The following is a 20,022-nucleotide window of genomic DNA, read 5'->3' on the forward strand; positions in this document are numbered from 1 at the left end:
GACATTTTTAAAAGGTTCCTGTTTCAGATGAGAAACTGGTGAAGTCTGGCGGATGTTTTTTATAAGGTCTCAGCTCTTGAGCGGGATAATTAAAGGTTTGTCGCTTCTTTCAGTGCTCAACTGCACATCTCAGACAAAGAGTGGCTTCATCCATCCAGCACAAACATGCACTTCATACAGGGAAGAGAAATGAGACAATCACTCAACACCAGAAGTAGAGAAGTATTCAAGATTTACCATATTTATCAAAGAGCAGTCATCAAAAATAAGACAATTCTACATACATTCATCAAAAAATAGCCTAAGTGTCAGATGGTGGTTGACATAGATTCCACTAAACAAGCTTCTTAACAAGTCCCAAAACAGGTTTTGCAAGTCTCACATCACAATTCATGATGTACGATATCCCTGCAACACACAACAGTCCAAATCTGTTGGCAATAGTGTACAAGTCTGTGCCGCTTCCACACAAAATCCCCCGAAACTAACTAAACTACATTTTAAGACTATGGCATAGGCAGCCTGATTAGATGATCGAATGCAATTCAAGACACTTAAACCTTCAAAATGAACATAATTCTTTAGGATTTATTTATTAACTTTATTTGGAACATAGCAAAAGACTATATACAAATTTATCAGTAGAAATGTTTCATTTCTACCGGGTTGGTTGCTTTTCTTCTTAAATAGAAAAAACAGCAGGCCTTGAAATCTTAAAAGTAAACAACTACAAAAGAAAAACCTTAAAATTAAAGAGAAAGTAAATAAAACCTCTTTATCGGAGGCAAGTTAAGTTCAGTCTCTGGTTTTCTCAATCGGAGTTTCTTAAAACCACTGATTGCTCTCCCTTGTGCCGTTCTGTGCTCAGAGAATTAAGCCGATTACGAGGAGCATCACAAAATGGCCACAGACACAATATCAAGTGAAATGTAGTTAATACGAGCAGAACACGGAAACTCCAAAAATAAAGTCCTCTCACACCGATACCCACCAGTGTGTTTTGTCCCAAAAATAGATTTTCATGCCTACATTTTATTGTCCTCCAGGGAAGTCAGTTTACAAAGACAACCGCAGCCCTGTGAGGCGTTTAGGGAAACAGAACCATCGTGAGTTTAGGTGTACAATTTTATTTGACAGCTCCTGACTGAGTTGGTTCAGGTGGCCATCTGAGGTTCCCTGGTTAAAACCACCACCAACCTCCTTTACAGTTTCTTCCTCCGCGTAACAGGTTTTGTGAAAATGGTGTCCATTATACGTTTGCGTCGGAGGTTCATGCCCGAGGTCGGGACCTCTGCTTCTTTAATAATCTTCTGTGCTCGTGGGAGCGGATCGACTGGGCTGGGCAGAGGCGAGAGCAGGTCCACCTGTGCTACAGGTGGGGGCTCCAAAACTCCTTTGGATCTGAGGATGGAGAAATCACAAAGAGACGTCCGTTAACCCAATTCTAGTTAGTGTTTATGTGCTGTTTCAGTCGACCCCTGGAAGACTAGTGACCACTTTGTGGAAGATGAGGGAGAATGAAGGAAGAAAGAATACTGAGCATTAAGAACATTTAATTCTTCGAATTTTGATGTTGATTAATTATGATGTAGTCTTGTTCTTTCGGACCAAGTCATTCAAACTAAACTGTGTGTTGAGCTTGTTTGTTTACATGATATTTGACGACTGGACTTATATAAACATAAAGACATGCAGTAAATCAGGAAACAGAGACATGCGATTCACAGCTTTTCCTGTTCTGTTATAAAAACTATTTTTTCCCTTTTCCTTGATGTCTCACTAAGGTTGTTTCAGATGATGCTGTACTAAGTTCTTAGGCTGGTTTCCACTAATAGTGTGAAGACCCTGTTAGTAATGGGTTCAGAGTAGCGTTTATCTTTGTACAGAGAGAGAAAATCTTACTTGGCTGTTTGTTTTCCAGTTTTTCTGGTTTTAGAAACACCTGCTTTCTCCACCCCCACATGATCTTCTTCAGAAGTAACTTCATCCTGGAAAAATAAAAAAGGCAGCTGCAGAAAATTTCTTTTAAAATAATTTTTATTTATTATCTTTCCTCTAAAATCAACGTGTCGATTCCTTTTATAATTCTTTATGAATCCCTCGTGTAATTTTACAGTAAATGTAGTACACGCAGTGACAGTATTTATATATGATGATGAAGATCTAAAAGCACAAACTCTTTTGAGGAAGCATTTACCTGAGGAGCAACATCTTTGTTGACTCTTCTCCTGCTGCGAGTGGCAGGTGTTGCAGACTCTTCGTTTGGCCCGACAGACTCGGCTCTACTGGCTGAAAGACACACAACAGATGGTTAGAACTAAAATGGATAAACAGATGGACGGATACACGGATAAAATGACACACAACTCACCCCTTGTTCTTCTTCGTGAGGGGGAATAGATAAACGAATGCTCGCCTGGACTGGTCTCATCATCCTGGGGTTCAGGGACCAGGCTGTCTTGCACAGGCGGGAGCGGGTGAGCCTGCTCCACCGATGACCTCGTACTCCTCTTGCTCGTTCTCACCACCTTTGAGACAACTCCTGTGATTTAAGAGGGAGATTATACTTAACACAGAAAACACACTAGTATGTTTTGGGAAATTTGCAATGAATCACCTTTGCAGCATCGCAGTACACAGAAGAACAGTTTTCTTTTATGATCTACAATAATGTTCTAAATAATTATTCTATCAATATTGCAAACATCTCGCCTACAGCATCTTATGTTTATTGACTGTCACTAGACTTCATACTCACCTTCCTGTTTCTCTTCCTCATCCTGGAGTCTCTTGATGAGGGCGTCTGCGACAGGAGTTTCAGAATCCACCTCCAGCGGAGAGTCCAGTAAGGGCAGATCTTCTTCTGGGTGGTCCCAGAGTTTGCTCCTAGTGGGTCGACGGGAGTTGGTGTGACTAGCGTTGCCGTTAAGTTCAGGCTCACGTACGTCATTTTCTTTTACGCTCTCAGCAGTCGTCTTCCCAAGGATCATCCTTTCGCTCTGAGGAAGTGATACAGGAACCAGTTTCACCTGAAATGTCATCAGTGAGGATGAATGGATGGATTTCAACATGTAACGTGGAACAAGACAAATGCATGATTATCACAGATGAAAATGAACATCTGTGATGTAAAAGCTAAAATCACAAAGTTTCGACATTAATGCTCAAAGATGATTAAAATAAAAATCACCAGACACTTTAACTCCAGGTTCTATGTAGCTTTATATTCTTGATGTGTGAATGAGAAGTTTTTATTAAATACAACAGCTGTCAAACTTACTTGTGGATAAACACTGAGGGAAATCCGGTTGGACTGCCGCGTCGTCCTGCCAGGGCTGCTGACTTGCTGTTTTTTGTCCTCTTCCTCCTCCTGCAGGGCCTGTGGGGTCTCTGATGGTTCTGTCTTTACTTTCCTGGAGCTGCGACTGACAGGCGGAGCAAAGGTTTTTTCCTCCTCTTCTTTATCCTCTTTCAGAATCTCTAGTTGTGTCGACTCTGCCTCACTGCTGCTCAGAATCCGTCGGCGGGACCTCCTTGGAGTGTTTTCCTGAGTGGCCCCGCGTTTAGCCGGTGTTCGAGTCTTGGAGCCTGTTCTCTGAGCACCTTTTTTATGTGTGAGCTCGTCCTCTTGGTCCCCACCGTCCTCAACCTCTGTGGTTGTAGACGTCTCCTCGCTACCACTTTGGGACTTTTGGCTGGACCTTGTTGAAGCCGCCCTCTGGGACGTCCGTCTTCTGGATGGAGAAGAGGCCTTGGAGGTTGCTGTGGCTGCAGTATCACTATCCACGGCTTCCTTCTCTTCAGCCTCTTCTTTAGGAAGCTCCGGCTGAGCTTTGCGGGTACTTCTTCGGGGTGTACTGGCTTGGACTTTTGCTTCTTTGACCGGTTTTGTTTTTCTAGGTGTGCGACTAGGTGAGGCAGGGACCAGAATGTCTGTCTCTATGCTTTCTTCTTTCTTATACTCTGTTGGCTCCTCTGGTACAGGAGAGATGAAAGTAACTGCTCTCCGGGCTCTCGTGGTCATCCGTGTTGGGGTGGAAGGAGCCTTCTTCTTCTGAGAAGCGGGGGTCTCCGGTACAGGTGTGTCCTCTGATTGGTTGTTTGTATCTACAGCATCTTTATCTTTTGTCTGTGGTCCCCTAGTTCTGTTTTTCAGTTCTTCCTCTTGTATTTCCTCTGTCTTATGCACTTCTGTTGCTGCTAATGCTGCGTGGTCTTGCTGCAGCTCTTCCACAGCAGGCACTGTCTCGGCACTGGGGGCAACCTCTGCATCTATATTAACAGGCCCGTTCTTTTCAGGCTCTTCCTGGTACTCAGCAGGTGTGTGTTTATCCTCCACTCCTCCGATCTCATAAGTAGAGTCATCTTTGACATCCACAGGTGCTGGGAGACTGTCCTCTGTAGCTGCAGGTTCATGGTCTTCAGCCAGTATTACTATCCCTGTATCCTTCTTCTCTTGTGTCCCCTGGTTTTCCCCAGTGTTTTCAGTTTGTAGACAATCTTGGAGTTCTACAGGTTCTGATTCTGTCAGTCCATCTATCTCAGTTTCATTCAAGCTACCCATCAATTTCTCCTGGTCTTCTGGTGAGGGATCTTCAGACTGGAGAAGTCCCTGGTGATCTGTGTCTAAAAGAATAACCTCAGCTTTAGCCACATGTTCATCACTAGTCTCCTCTGCTGGAGCCTGGAGGAAAAGATTGGAAGACTGAAGATCATTCTCCAGGGGGACGGTGAAAGCCCCTCTACCTCCCTCCTCCTCCTCCATATCCAGCATCAGGGAGAAGCTGCTGTGTGTTTCTGTCCTCAGGTCATCTGGCACAATGGTTTGCTGAAGCTCGGGGAGACCCAGCTGCACACTATCCACCAGGCCCTGTTGTTCCTCCACAAGCTCCAGGGGTACTAAGAGAGTGGTAGAGGGTTTGAGCTCCACAAATGATGATCCTTGCTCTTGATGCTGATCTGGATCCAACCCTCCTTCATCTGCCCCAAGTCTCACCATCACCACCTCACCCTGCATATCCTCATCTACCATCTGTGGAGGAGCAAACATTTTTTCCTGTGATTAGAATCAATCATTTAGTCTGAAGAATGCTAGGAAATTTTGTACAACTGCAGAATTATTTCTGACTAATTGCTTTTGTTCTATGTTACCTTCATCTCTGTATCAGGTGTGATCAGAGAGAACTCAGCAGCCTCCTGCTCTGACACACTTTGCAGGAAATGTGTGTGTCCTTGCTGTACAAAGACTGAACTGGGCTGGAGGGCTGGCAGCCTCCCATTACCCTGGACCTCTTCAATGATCTCCACCTCACTCCCAGAGTCCTCCTGCTCCTCATCCTCTTCGTCTTCATCTTCCTCAGCTTGGTCAGACTCCTCCTCCTCATCTTCTTCCTCCTCCTCCTCAGACATTGGGCTTGAAAGTTCTTCACTATCGTTTACGCTCACAACAGCTGAGAGATAAACACAAAGCAGAAAAGAGCAGGCATGTGAGAAAATGTGTTAAACTAAAATAGCACTAACACTGGAAGCCCGAGTAGAAAATCTTCCTCACAGTGGGAGTCTGTGCCGGTTGGTTCTGAGGACGTCACAGAAACAGTAGATTTTTGGCTGCTGAACACTGGAGGAGCTTCAACAGCTGCCTTCTCTTCCTCTTCCTCCTTATCTACTGACTCACTAGGAAAAGAAAAAAAACAGTGAGATGCATTTTTAACTCGCCACAAACAATAACTGCATAAAGTAAAAGCTTGTCAAGGTAAAGCAGGATCACATAAATCACATTCACAGCTTTAAACACATACAACAACATATTTTCAGAAAAGTCAACATACCTGTTAAATGAAGTCTGAGTGAGTGATGTGTTGTGGATTCCTGAGCGAGTGAGAGGAGGAGACAGATCAGCGCCAAACAGATGTTGCTGCACAAACTCGGTCAGATCTGCTGGAGAACGACACAAAAGAAAAGCATTATAATCAACAACGCCCTTCTACAAAAGTCACCATCAGCATCTTGTTTGCTGTTTAAGTTACGTGCAGCGTTGTTATTATATCTACAGTGGAAAACAAAGTACTTGTTACTAAAATAGACTAAAGTTGAGTCACGCTGGTACCATGTGGTGTGTATTCACAGTACCATTTTGGGTTGGTGAACTAGCCTATCCTGGGAACTCAAGTTTGAAATTATACTATTTCACTGCAGTATTGTGTAGATGTTGAATAACAGTCTTAATGTGGTAATAACTTCTCAACCTTGACAGTATTATTAATTATTTAATGATGGACCTGTTGATTGTTCCACGTCATCTTCTGGTTCATTTCTGGGTTCCTCGGCTTCACATGCTTTCAGGTGAACAGTGAACTCTGTGGATTCAGTGGTCTTTGACTGGACGTCCTGTTCAGCGCTTTTCACTGGTTGATCCTGAGATTCAGCCTCCATGATGTTTTCTGTTACCTGGTTACAAACTAGTAGCAGAGAAATGTGTCAAGCAGCATTTTAGAGAAGTATAAAGAGAACAGAAATATTTTCAAACCTTTTAATTCTGAACATTTCAGACCATAAAACATTTTTTGTTGCTGCGCACACCTGTAATGTCAGACATCTCTGATAAAAGAGAAATGAATAGAGTGACTTCTTACCTCTGCTGGGACTAAGTGTCTCTTCTCGTTCCAGAGGGGCAGCATCGTCTTGTTTGCTACTCGACTGAACTTCCTGTTCATCCTCGTTTTTAAGCTCCTGCTCAACACCACTCTCCATCACATCTTCCAGTGTTTCGTCTTCCTTTACCTCTTCCTCTTCCTCCTCCTCCTCCTCTCTACTCTCTGATGTTGGATCAGCGGTTTGCTTGGTGGTTGGTAAGGGCTTTTCCTCTGTTTTTTCTGTATCACTTAGGGATTTAATGTTCAGTGTTACTATCTCCTCATCATTCTTTGTAGCCATGTGCCCTTCTTCTTCTTCCTGCTCTTCTGACTGAGGTGCATCATAATACTCTAGGGTGGTGTCTGTTGACCGCACGGACATCTGACTCGTTTCGAAGCTGAGGCTAAGACGTGCTTGCGTTGCATCTGATGGCCTGGTTTCAGAAGTGGCTTCATGGATGGAGGATGACTCGCTGTCAGAGCACCTGAGCTGTGGTGAGGAAACGCCACCTTCGGAAGGTAAGAACTTAACGTGGGGTTGCTCCCCTTCCCCCTCAGCAGGCTGCGAGGACCAGCTCTTACGTGTGGCCTTTGACAGTGTGGAACCTCTAGTCAGCAAGCTGATCTCACTGTCTGCTGCCATCTAGAGAGGAAAAAGGTTTCAAAGGTTGGATGACAGGTTTCATAATAACAGAAAATCAAACCAGCTGCTTCAATGAAGCAGTAGACAGAAAATTAGTTAACCACAAGAAACTATTTACTGTATAATAAGCAGCAATAAGAAATAATTTAATCAGAAAAATCAAAACACAAAAACCAAAAAGTAGCTACAGTCAAAATTCCAGACTTCCGTCTTGTAGAGACTTTGTGTATAAGCTGGCTTCTCAGAGTCAACAAATGATCATTAATTAGTGTTTGATCTTACCCCATTGGTCCAACGGATGCTCTTCTCTGGTTCAGGGGATTCTGCCTCTTTGATAAAGGTGATGCGACTCTCTTTGGTGCGGAGCGGTGGGGTGATGGAACGCCCTGGAGAAGCAGAGGGGGTGGCGACAGGTGTGGGTCTGAGGCTGCTGCGCAGGATGGACTGGGGAGTGAAGGCTGAGAACACGGGGCCTGAAGCAGCCAAGGCGCGAGCTCGCTGGGAGGACAAACGCATGAAAGGTACAAAAATTTAATAAACTATGTATAGACAACACTACACATACAGTGGGCATACATTTCACCTCTCTCTTCATTTCATTTCCCCACAACAACATAAAAGAATTCACCTTGACCACTTGTGGTGTTTGTAGCAGACTAAGTTCAGGAGCCTTGCTGATGCTCTTTGGAGAAACCCATGAGCTGGGAGGTCCTCGTGGGAGAGGCAGAGGAGGCTGACATGAGGGGTGAACCACAAGGTCCATCAGCCTGGGTCACATTGAAGAGGAAGGAAAACAAAGAAACAACTTTTACACTCTGTCATGTATTAATTCATTTTGAAATACAAATATCAACCTTCACTTATTTGATGGTGACTGTTAAATTTTTTATTTTACGAGCACCGTTACTGTTACCGATTACTGATTAAACTGTACAGCACCAGTGTAACAAAAAATATTAATTTACTGTATTTCAAATAATTTTCTCCCTTCCGTGTTCGAACTATTACTTTCACTGAAGCTCTTGTAAAAGTACCTTGACTTTCGTTTGGAGGTCATGGTGATTGGCGTTCCCAGGAAGGGATCGGGAAGGGCCAAAGAGGAGGGCTTTGGGCTTGAGGCTGGAACATCAGCTGCCCGGGGACTTGCAGAAATTAGAAAATGTTAGTAGAATTAGAATAAGAACATGAATCATTACATTTAAAATTTGATTTTGGCATTTTGTGCTAACCTCTTGCCGGGGGAGGATTGTGGTGAAGTTCCTTTGCCTAACCACACCTCTTCTATCTTGGTCAGAACATTGTTGATAAATCCAGCCCTGGACATCACCTTGTCACTTGCAGAGCGCTTGCTGATAGTTGACAACGGCTGTGGCCGAGAAACTGGAGCACAGTGGTTTGAGAACTTTCTATTACCAGTTCTGACACAGTTCTGTTATCATTGTGGTAAACTGTAGTTATAGAATCAATTAAAGCTGGACTCCTCCTTACCTTCTCTGTGGGTGGTGTTTGGGTGCTGATATGGTTTGGCTCTCTCCATTGCCAGTTTCCTCTGGACTCTGGGTAAAACTTTGCCGTATTGATCCAATATGGAGTTTCTCATGTTGGACCGTTCTTTTAGTTTTGGGTCTCTTTCATTCTAGAACATATATAATGTATAGATATTACAGTATGTCCTGTATTAAGATAAATATCAAGATAATGCTGTGGTCAAACGTACCACCAGGTTCATCTTGAGGCTGTGGTTGAGCTGCAGAGCAGGTATATAGTTGGCCTGCTGAAGATAATGAACCATCAGTAGTTCCCTGTTCTGGAGGCCTCCTGTACCCTGGAGAAACTTCTCCAAACATTCCTGAAACACAAACCCAAGAACCACGTGTTTTAGGAATTGACTTTACACAAAGAAGAATGGACTACAGGCAGAATAATGATGTAATTAAATAATTATTTCTGTTCTACCTGTTCATTCAGACCGAGGGGCAGTTTGAGCAGCTCCTTGATGAGGCCCAGCTCCTGGCAGCTCTCGTACATGAAGCCCAGCAGCTCATCCATGTTGAGGCGATTCGAGTGCTGCCGAATCAAGGACCATGCCTCTATGAGACACCTGGACAACAGTTAAAGTGAATGGTCAGTAAATGCAAGATAAGAAATGTACGAGGCTGGCAGTGGACTGCTATTGTGTTTCTCTCCTCACAGCTGTAAAATGTCAACACTGTTTTACTGAGGGGACACTTATAGGTTTAATGTTGCAGGTGCACAGAGACAGAGGGGTCCTGTCACTTTGATCTTACCTGTTGTGTAGCAGTACAGACAAACAGAGTTTGGCCTGGGAGGTGGATGAAATCGGAGGCTTTGTAACGTGGAAATACCGAAGTGCCACTGAGTGTTGGCCCTGACACATGAGTGCCTGCAGGACGCGCTCATGCTGCCACTCAAACTGACACTGAGAGACAGCCGGATGCAGGAGCAGCTCAAATGAACTCTGATCAAGGCAAATAAAAAGCTGTGTTAAAAAAGAGCTAAAAATTTAAATAAAACACGTCATTAATGATTTCACTGTAAAAACTGACGGATCGTTGTTTACCTGATGGTCATGATGGTCCAGCAGCCAGAGGCCTTGTACTAGCTTGACTAGACCAATGGGGATGGCAAAGGCTGTTGGGAAGGACTCCACTGATGCTCCCTCTTTGTTGGGAAATGAGTACATGACATCAAGCAAGAGGTAAATCACCTGAGACAACAAGTCAAGGCTTGCACAAGACGTAGGTTTGATGTAGTTAATGTAGTACATTTTTAAAAATATTCACTTATTCATAAAGTTTCTTATGTAACAAAAACTACCAATGTAAATCTCAGTGATGCATGTCTAAAGCACAATATTAGTTAAAAATGTGGAATATTCAGGGACATTAGAACTTACTTATAAATGTCAAAATGTTATTTTATTTATTTTTAAGACTACTGTAGAACTGTTTAAAGCCCAATAGAGACGTTCATAGCTGCAAAAAATATTCGAATAATACAAACTCAAAGCTGAATTTGTCATCTGAAGGATACAATTGCATGTTTGACAGCTTCATCAATGTTTTCCAGTAGATAAATGTCCAGTAAGGCCTGTGAATCAAAGATATATGATGAATATACAACACTATTATATTCAACAAGCTGATGTAAACTCATTTTAACATTATTCGAATGATACAGGAAAAAATGATTTAAATACTTACATGTAATGTAGGTGGGGGGTACTGTCCTGTCCCACTCTCATCCCTCTTCCATAGGTTGATTAAGCGTTCACCACACTGGCTAACTAAACCGTCAATCATCAGGCAGTCGGCACACCACTTGCCCCTGAAGGGAGATTACCATTTTGACAATTCAACACAAGTTCAACACAAAGGACTTCTCGAAGCTCTATCAAGTTTAATTACGTTTTTTTAATTAAAAAGTAATTAAGACATTGTGAACATTTTGGACGGCTGTAGCACAAAATACTTTATGTGTACTGCAATTGGGAGAAGACTACTCACTTAGCCAGTCTGGTGAGCTCCTCCCTACGTATAGTATAATAGTTGCTGATGACTGAGTGGGTGTAGAAAGGCCTGGAGATCTGGAGAGCGTCGTCATCTGGTGGGAAGGACAGCGAGTTAAAAATTAGATGGGAAGCAAACGTTTTCACTGAATGGGAAAATGTGTTTTGTGATATTGCTGGCACACTTTCCAACTGGTTCACTTTCAATCGCGCATTACCTGATCCCTCGGGTAGTAAGCCAGTACGACAGAACCAGAGGACCACCTGAGCGTACTTGGAAATGAGGCTGGACACCATGTTCTTGTTCATCAGACCTACCAGGCCTACAGAACAAAAATATAAAAACAAAGAAATCTAACCAGAATCTTTCAATTACTACCTCTGCTCTGCTGCCAGGTACGGCTGATCAAAGAATAGTGCATTAACTTAAAGTGTTTCAAGGTATAAAATGTTGGGCTAAATATGACCAAACAAATACTAAGAAGTGGCAATAAAAAAACAGAGTGTTAGCACACACTGCACCTTTCTGTGTGAGCTCCTGAGCTTCACTGAGCAGACAGTGGAAGATGGTGCTGAGGTTACTGAGCAGTCTCTGGCTGTGATGGAGCAGCTGCAAGGTCTGAGGGTCTGTGAAGTTGGATGAACTGTCAAACAGAGGTGCACCTGGGGGACAAGCAGACAAAGCAACAGATCCACAACTTTAATGAAAACCTTCAAACATCACTTTTGATAGGGAAAAATAACTTATAATAAAAAAAAAAAAGAAAACTTCTCCATCTACTCAAAATTCAGTATTATTCAAAATATCTTCATATAAAAAATAACAACATACAGATGCCATCCAGTTCCTCCTTGGTCTGGACTACTTTGTTCCAGGCCCAATCAAGGATGTAGCGCAGATTCAGTGCAGAGCCCGGCTGTTCTGTTGGAGGACAGAATTTGAAGAATGAGAGGGGGACTACAGATTTAAAACCTTAGCTTCATGTGTGTGTGAGATGAAGCCAAAGAAGTCCAGTCACTACATATGTATTGCATGCATACAAAACGTTTGGGGTGAGCAGAAAAAAAGGTTATGACTGGGACTCATTACCTTCTGCAGTCCACTGCTTGATACAGCCAGTGATGAGTCCCAACGAACTAGTTTCCACCGCTGTGGACAAGATGGCGTCCAGCTGTTCCTCCTGAACGCCACAACAAAGGTGCATGAACAAATTATTAAGAAACATAATAATTAATGTTGGAGTATTGTCTTTGTCACATAAAAATGAATTTCTTTAGGTCAGAGATGTCACCTAAGTGTGTCTAGGTACCTGAGAGAGGGTGGAGGCCTGGGTGTCAGCCAGACGAGATGAAAGGAGGCCAGACATGAGGCAGCGAGAGTAGCTAGTTGAGATGACGTCACTGGAACAGGGAGCCGCTTTCTTCAAAAAGCTCAGAGTCTAATTTAACAACAGTTGTAACGTGTAAGAAAAACTCTCAGTACTTTGCATTTCTTTACAGTTATATCAACATTTGTTGGCATTTGGATAAAATCCTTGAAATGTGACAGAAGAACGAACACAGGACACGTGCCTCTTTCTGATACCCAGAGCAGGTTAAGTGCACTATTCCGGAGTTGAGCAGGCAGGTTGCATCTGGAACACAAAGGAGGAAAAACACAGTCTGTCAACACTTTGAGTAAAATTATATTCAACTACAAACCCAGGCAGACACAACAGACAGACACAGGGACAGAGCCTGGGGAAACAATGCACAGATCAAGATTGTGGACCATGCAGTGTCAGCACCTACCAAAGTTGTATGTGGTGGGGTTAAAATACTGTTCTGGTGGAGGACAGGTGAAGGGCAGTCCTCTGCTCAGGCTGCGGTCGTGTACCACCACATCCATGAGGACATGTGGAGACACCATCTGCACAACAGGGTCCAGAGACCAAACTGCCAGGTAGGGACAATTTTGCAGAGACTCCCCCATTCTGACAACAACACACAAGTACAAGTGAAACACAGTGTCGAAGAAAACCAATCAGCCCAAATTGCCCAAATCAGCCACACTGTACCTTAAAGAGTCTGGCATTTGCGCGTGGTACCAGCGGTTGATGTCAAAAACTCCTATGTAGGTAGATGGAGCTCCCTGACCATAGGCCTTGACTTCCCAGCTGAAGATAGACACACTTGTGTCTGGAGACGCAACTGAGAATGGGAAGACGTGTGGGTGAGATGATTAGAAAAATAAAGGCAGGTAAGAAATAAGAGGTCAGCTGGGTACAATACAGAAAACAGTAACAAGTTCTCCATTAGGTAGAAGTTTTAATCAGAGCACAGAGCTGTACTGCAGCTGCTTTAAGATGCCATTTGTCTACTGGAAGTGTTTAAGTACAAAACATTCAAATTGGATAAAAATTGTTATCTGCTTCCTACATACTCTTTTTTTCCATCTATATAGTCGTCATGGGAAGAATCTAACCTTCATTCATGCTGTCATCCCTGTCTGGGTGGGGTCTGAACTTCTCGATGGTCTGACAACTCAGCAGGCGGATGTTGGTGGTCTGCGCCCTGGCAGGGAAAGCTGTACCACCTAACTCCTGACTGTAGCGTTCTTCACAGTACTCCAGACCCTGGGTTATAGACAAGGAGAATAAAGGGAGGTGCACATCACTATATGGAACTGCTAACATTAGTTAACTGAAATGCATAGAGAATAAATATTGAAGTACAGACCTCATAGAGGATCTTCCCAGAAGACAGACACTTCCTTTCACTGAAGGCTAGCTGAAGCAGGTGGAGGCTGACTGTATCTCCGTCACTGTGTGAAGTGAGCAGAAAAATAAGAGCTTGAAAAACTAAATGTTCTTTGCCTGGGTGGAGTATGTTCATATGTAGGACTTACAGATCTTGAGAAGACTGGACAGCCCAGAGGTAGCAGCAGTTCCTGGGGTCATTTTCTGGCTCCTGGAAGGTGAAGGCAAACACAGGCACCCTGCCAACCTCCAACTGGGAGTGGTATCTACACAAGAAAAACCAAATACAACACTGAAGAACATTTAAAGAGGTATTTATTGGTGCGGTAATACTGTATTATAGCTGCTCTGTTTTCTCCATTAACACATAATACTTCAGTCTTATACATATAATATTACATTTAGATTTTAGAATATGAGAATATTCATACATAATTTTAATTAATGCAATGTGGCTTTATATCAAATGGAATGGAAAGCTAATTCACACATCTCCACCCTCCATCTCCCCACCACAGCACAAATACTCACTCTTTCTTTAGAGCTTTCATGTTCCACAGCTGTAAGTGTCCATCAGAAAATCCCACTGCTAACTGATTGGTCCTGGAGACATACTGCAGGGCCGATGCTCCAACTCCAGTGGGCCCATTGAGCTGGAGACAAAGATGTCTGCCCTCTCTGGTGCTGACTTCTCTCAGCCTTGGAATCTCTGCAGGAGTTTTTGTGACTACCTGCAGGTCTGGAAACAGAACTTGCAATTTGTAAGAGGCCGAATCAAATAAAAAGAACATTCAGACAAGCTTGCAAACACATAAACCTGATTTTTCTTCATGCAAGTTCCTCACCTGAAGCCTCCAGTTCACTTTGGCTGCAGGACAGGTCATCGAGGCAGAGGTCCACAAGCAGAACATGACCAAGATCCGTTACTACGGCGGCAATTCCAAAGAACCAGCGCAAGCTCTGGTGTAGGTGCTGTGTTGAAGTGCTTGCTCCACCATAACTCACCAATGGCTCAATTGCAGTGATCTACATAAGAGAAAATGGTTCATAGAAGAAAATAAAGCGTTTAATTTTCTTCAAACTTCAGTAGGATCTTTTTAAATTGGCTGAAACAGGGATTGGCTTTTTCAGAGTTTATAGAGCTGATAACAGAGAGAGTTATTTTAAGGGAAAATACAATTGGCAGAAGTAAAAAGCCGATTGCTAGGCCCTTAACAAACTACATGACAGCGTCATACTGATCTGCAGGTCACGGCCAATCAAGCTTAAAACCAGCCCATTGGGCTCTGCTTCCATTTGATCAGTGTATCACTAGTTTATTTGCATTTATTTATTTACTTTTACAGACTGAAGATGATTCTGGTGCACAGCCAACTCACCCTGCCTGGTATAACCACAGCTTTGACCACTCTTGACAGTCCCAAGTCATAAAGACACAGCACGCTACCCTCTGCTTCCTCCAAGCCGACCAGCAATCCCGACCTAGTCCAATGTTACAGTAAAGAACTTAACATTTGATATTTTTTAATATGTATTCAGAAACATCTGATGCTGACAATCACTCATTGCGTGATTGAATATTTTATGGTTTTAAGAGATTAGAATTACAAAGTGAAGATAAAGATACTAAAACTAAGTGTTTACCGTTTGAGCCAGCTGAAATCCTTGGCAGCAAGGACAGTGGGAGGGTGCTCCCCTCCGCCACTGAAGCAGTACGCAGACAGCCGTTCCCCTGTCACCGCATGAACAACCTCCAGATTGGGGCCACAGGCCAGCCAGGCCAGGCCGCTACGACCTGACGAGACAATGAAAGGTTACAAGGTTATGATCTAGGGTTAATGTAATATAACTCGGGGTAATCATACAGCTTAAGATCCAACATGGCCGTATGAGTGGACAGATGAATGGAGTGGCAGTCACAAACACTTTGATCTTGGATGCCTGCAGGCAGGTAAACAGCTGTACTGACCAACTAGAGCAGGGTCCCTCAAGTTGTTTTCTGTGGTCAAGGTCACTTTGTTCAACTGGAAAACACAGCTTATGATTGTTTTTATTTATTTTTTCAACAGGGACCGTACAGGTGAACACGCAAAAGATGTCACGTATTTAGAGAGAATATCTGAAGCTGAATCACAGCCCTTTTAAACCTAAAGGGAGGGACAGTTAAAGCAAACTGTGGACATCAGGTATATCAGTGTGTCTGTGTGTATGTATAGTATTGACCAGTATTTTGAATTGCCTAGGTTTAGCTCAATATTAAAATAATGCTTTTGTCACATATTGCCTAAATGTCAAGGGTTTAAAGATATTGGATATTTAGTTAGTTAGTACTAAATATTGTTTTTTGGCAGATGTGTTGTTTTGTGAGTTCATTGATGAAACATCTCACGTGTGGTTCAGAGTTTACAGAGAGTTACCTGTTAAGGTGAGGAATAATAGACAACAAAAGACGAGAAGAAAATGATGCTAAAAAGCACAAATCTATCACAACGATATATCAAACCTTGCTAATTATAGAGCTGGTTACATTTTGAAAAGCATATGTGCACTGGAAAAGGTGACCTGGTTGAAAGAAGAACGGTTATGGATGATCACAACAAACATTTTCATTGTAAAGAAAAGCTCTTTGCTGCATCATTAAAACAAGAATGCACTGCAGGACGTAGATGTTCCCTTGTTTACAATCAAGAGAAGATTTCATAACCATAGCTTCAAAAACAAAAAGGCCAGTTAGCAACATACAAATTGAAGTTAGTACAGTTGGGAAACATATCTATGGATTGATGGGAAAAAAAGAAAAGAAGGTGTGAACATGACCCAAATCCAAGCACATCATCTGTCAAACGTGGGGGTGGTTCTGTGAGCATGTATGGCTGCCAATGCAATGGCACACTGTCCAATTACTTTTGAATCCTTGCATTTTGGGCACCTACTCTTTAGAGAGTTGAGATTTGACACTTGCACTTGCATTATTAGATTTCAAACTGAATGGGCTGACACATAGAGCTTGAAGAACAAAAAATGTCCAAACATTTACAGTCTTGCATGTAGGTGTGACAGTGCATGTACACGAGTGCAGTATGTTTACAGTATACAGTGTGTAGGCACAAATGTAACAAGCAAATTCAATAAAAAGCTATTTACTGTTTACATTTTTTGCCATTCCATTGTTTCACTTGTGTAATAGTTGTTTTCTGATCCGACTGCGTTTTAAAACTATTGGCAAGGTTTTAACGGTACTACATTTTTTTGCTAAAAAAAAGAAAGAATTGAATTGAATCACTAGTTGTTCTGTTCCCTGTTATCACTTGTTGATCCTCTGTTCATGACTCAGATTTAGTTGAAAGAACAGGCTTGTTCGCAACCCAGGACACTGAGCCCAAAAAACGTAATAAAAAGTTTTTCAAATATTTACTACATAGATCTCTAATCTTACCGAATAGGATCGGATTTTAAAAAAGCATTTAGTTCACTGTGAATTTGAAACGAATTTATCCCAGATATTAGCCTAATTTTATTGTTTATCGGAATGTTTTATTTTATAATTACATCATGTAATATGCCCTTCCTGTCGGCAATGCTTCAAAGGAACACAATGGATCTAATGTGTTTTTGCAAACAAGGCAGCAGCAATGTGCACTGAGTAAAAACACAACTCAAGACAAACAGAAGAATTTAATACAAATCTTTTGTCAAGAAAAAAAAAAGCTTACCAACAGTGAACCTCCCATGAAGCACAGAGTCCAAAGTGATCTCGTCCTCCCCCAGAGCATCTGTAGTGACTCCTGGGAACGGCAGCAGGCTGCTGGTGACTTGTGCAGTCAGGTCGTACATTGTTCACTGCAAAAACAACGAGGACACGCAGTCTGTTAGTAACAGCAATAAATCGATGGTACAGTTCCCTCAAAATTTGTGCTAAAAGTAAATGGCTAAAAATACCTCAACCTGCCCTAGTTACTTAGCTCATTTAAACATCAGTAAGTCAAAGTAAAATTACACCAAACACCTTTTCTGAATCATTAATCCAGATAAGGCTTTTTCTACCCAACTGGGTATTACAGTACAAAAGGGGTCTTCGTTTCCAGTTTCCAGAGTTGCACCCCCAGCTGTCAGGAAACACGCTGTCAGCAAACTTGCTGACAACTGGGGCAGCAACAACATAACACACACTACCAGACACCTGTTAGCAGATGTGGTGTCTGACATCAGGCTCTGATTAACTGTACAAATCTCTGTGCACAGAACGCCCTGAAATGTCTGTTTAATTTGCTCTGCAGTCTAAGAAATCCATTATTGTTTAATGTATTGGCCTAAGATGAAAAGTCCTAAGATTCCGACTTTGATGCCCATTATTTCTAATACACACATTAGTGTTTTCGAGGCCAAATGAATCCGAATGGAAATGTTCACTTTCAGTGTGTAAAATCGGACACAACAGTGCCCTCTGTGACCACAGTGGAAAACAGAGTGGATTCAAGTGAACTCCCGCGCAACAAGCCTGTCAGTCTGCTGCCACATGTCCTGACATGGACACATAGATGGAGGACAATTACGGATAAAACGAGCCCAATCTGTGCAGTTAAACGCGTCGCAACGTTGCTACAGACCACTGCCAGAGGCAACGCCTCTACATCAGCAGAAATGTTAATACAAATAACAAATCCGGAGTCACCAAATACATCTGGCTAGCACTCACATGTGTCAATATTTGCGAGGATCGCAGCTCTTTTCATTCGTAACCTTCACATTTTTTACAGCTCCGAACAACTACCAAAGATAAATGCGTGACCTGATTTAGACGTTATAGATATTAAACCTCGGTTAACTAGCTAATGTTAGCAAATGTGTTAGCACAGAACAGATTAGCTTAATCGGTTGTCCACCTGTTAGCATTGAGCTAGCTACACATCATGTAAACAAACAACTGATCTCTTTCTCGGTACAGTGTAATGTACAGCGATGTTAACACGTGTCATAGTAAAGACTGATCATACAATGCTAATGATATTTAGTGCTGCATAAGGGATTGTGTTTGTCTTACAACCCCCCTGTTACTTTAGCAGGCTACCCAGTTAGCCTGCAAGGTCACGCAGGATTGCAGTTTATTCGAGTTCAGCGTTGAAGTTGAGCTAGCGCAGCTAGCTATGTGGATGCATGAGCACTGACTAACATAACGTGAAATAACAGTGTTTGACGTTTCATTTGCTCTTAAATTATCCGATCCACAACAACTACGCTACACTAGAGATAAGAATTCAACCACAACGTTAGTATAACTAAATTATAGGAGAACTACTAACGTTAGTTAAAAGAGAATTCAGCGTGGCTAGCTAAACTAGCCTGAGCTATATTGCTAGCGTTCTTACGCCAACGTTTCGAGATTCCTCGCATTAATATTTTCTATAGCAACATGTAGCTAAGCTACTTCTTCACTGAAATCCCCAGTAGTATTCTACTCTGATCGTACTCTGAGACAAATCTTCTGTTTGCTAGGATTTGAGCTTACAAGCTAGGTAAAGACATTTTAAGCTAACGTTTGTGATCTAACGTTAGCTTTAGCTGGATTCAACAGTACAAACGTACTGAAGTCTGACAGCAGCTCGTAGCTCCTGACAACACCACCGTGTAGAAGAGGTTCGTTAGCGACATGTCACATTCCCACTATAAGCATTAACCAGGATTTATCCAGTATTAGAAAGTTGACGCTAAGTGAGCTAGCCCGTTTAGTTCTCGCCCAACTGCGCTGGAAAACGTGATGCAACGAGCCGCTAGCTGCTAGTTACCTCCGTTAACGTTACACCAACAGTTACCTGTGCGATGATGTTGACGGCTTTGTCGGCGCCACGAATGTTTTGTGCTGTTTGACGAATCCACCGATTCCTTCTGTCATCTGTCATAATCCGCTGCTTTTACAAAGTTACAGATATTGTGCCGAGCCCTCTGGAGCGCTGCAGCTGGCTGACAGGCACGAAATCCTCCGTCCGACTTCAGGCTTCGACAACGCAAAGCGCCATTTCCACAGTCGGAAAGTACTTCTTCTTCACCATCCGGGGTCTGGTAGAACAGACACAACAATGGCGCGACGTCGCCCCCTTCAGGCGGAAAACGTAATTTAAATTATTATTAAAAATAATAATATAATAAAAAATATAATAATATAATTTGTGTGTCACCTCAGTCACTAATAGTTTATACTTTCACTTCCTGCTAGGTTATCTAAATATTTGTTTACAATTATAACATAACAATTACCATAATCCCTATCAGCCTCATGTATTTGTCATATTGTGGAAAAGTATTGTTTGTGCACATTTATATTAGAAAAAGAATGAAAGCCTGAGTGATTTTTTAAAAGCTGTTTTACTTGCATCTCCTTCGCTCGTGAATGTAGTTAGATCAAGCTCATATAGCAATAGGCTCTTTGCAAACATTCCACACTGAAGGTCAACTCCTGCTACCACTGTTTAAAAAGCATTAAAA

At 42.4% G+C, this 20,022-nt stretch overlaps 1 protein-coding gene across 3 annotated transcripts; it reads right to left on the bottom strand.

The window, feature by feature from the left end:
• Positions 1–206: 206 nt before the first annotated feature.
• Positions 207–19,569, bottom strand: ahctf1 (AT hook containing transcription factor 1). 3 transcript variants are annotated; one of them, XM_026378371.1, is made up of 40 exons: positions 19,353–19,569; positions 17,256–17,382; positions 15,187–15,337; positions 14,922–15,024; positions 14,388–14,568; positions 14,074–14,281; positions 13,692–13,808; positions 13,523–13,607; positions 13,269–13,419; positions 12,862–12,994; positions 12,596–12,777; positions 12,377–12,438; positions 12,115–12,243; positions 11,895–11,985; positions 11,637–11,726; positions 11,327–11,467; positions 11,023–11,127; positions 10,803–10,899; positions 10,500–10,623; positions 10,330–10,386; positions 9,857–10,003; positions 9,564–9,754; positions 9,232–9,376; positions 8,993–9,124; positions 8,764–8,911; positions 8,505–8,655; positions 8,310–8,417; positions 7,904–8,042; positions 7,558–7,773; positions 6,633–7,275; positions 6,279–6,458; positions 5,829–5,937; positions 5,552–5,673; positions 5,152–5,450; positions 3,281–5,032; positions 2,759–2,999; positions 2,372–2,542; positions 2,198–2,289; positions 1,903–1,988; positions 207–1,401 (listed from the first exon to the last, which is right to left on the bottom strand). In XM_026378371.1, the coding sequence occupies exons 2-40, from the start codon at positions 17,374–17,376 to the stop codon at positions 1,203–1,205; spliced, it is 7,599 nt and encodes a 2,532-aa protein (XP_026234156.1). In that variant the 5' UTR covers positions 17,377–17,382; positions 19,353–19,569; the 3' UTR covers positions 207–1,202. The 3 variants fall into 3 exon arrangements, with proteins under 3 accessions (XP_026234156.1, XP_026234154.1, XP_026234155.1); XM_026378369.1 differs by having other exon boundaries at positions 208–1,401; positions 2,759–3,029; XM_026378370.1 differs by having other exon boundaries at positions 209–1,401; positions 2,759–3,029; positions 5,829–5,934.
• Between the last annotated feature and the right edge of the window lie 453 nt (positions 19,570–20,022).

This window comes from Anabas testudineus, chromosome 3 (assembly GCF_900324465.2).
Source record: "Anabas testudineus chromosome 3, fAnaTes1.2, whole genome shotgun sequence".
NCBI classification, from domain to species: Eukaryota; Metazoa; Chordata; class Actinopteri; order Anabantiformes; family Anabantidae; genus Anabas; species Anabas testudineus.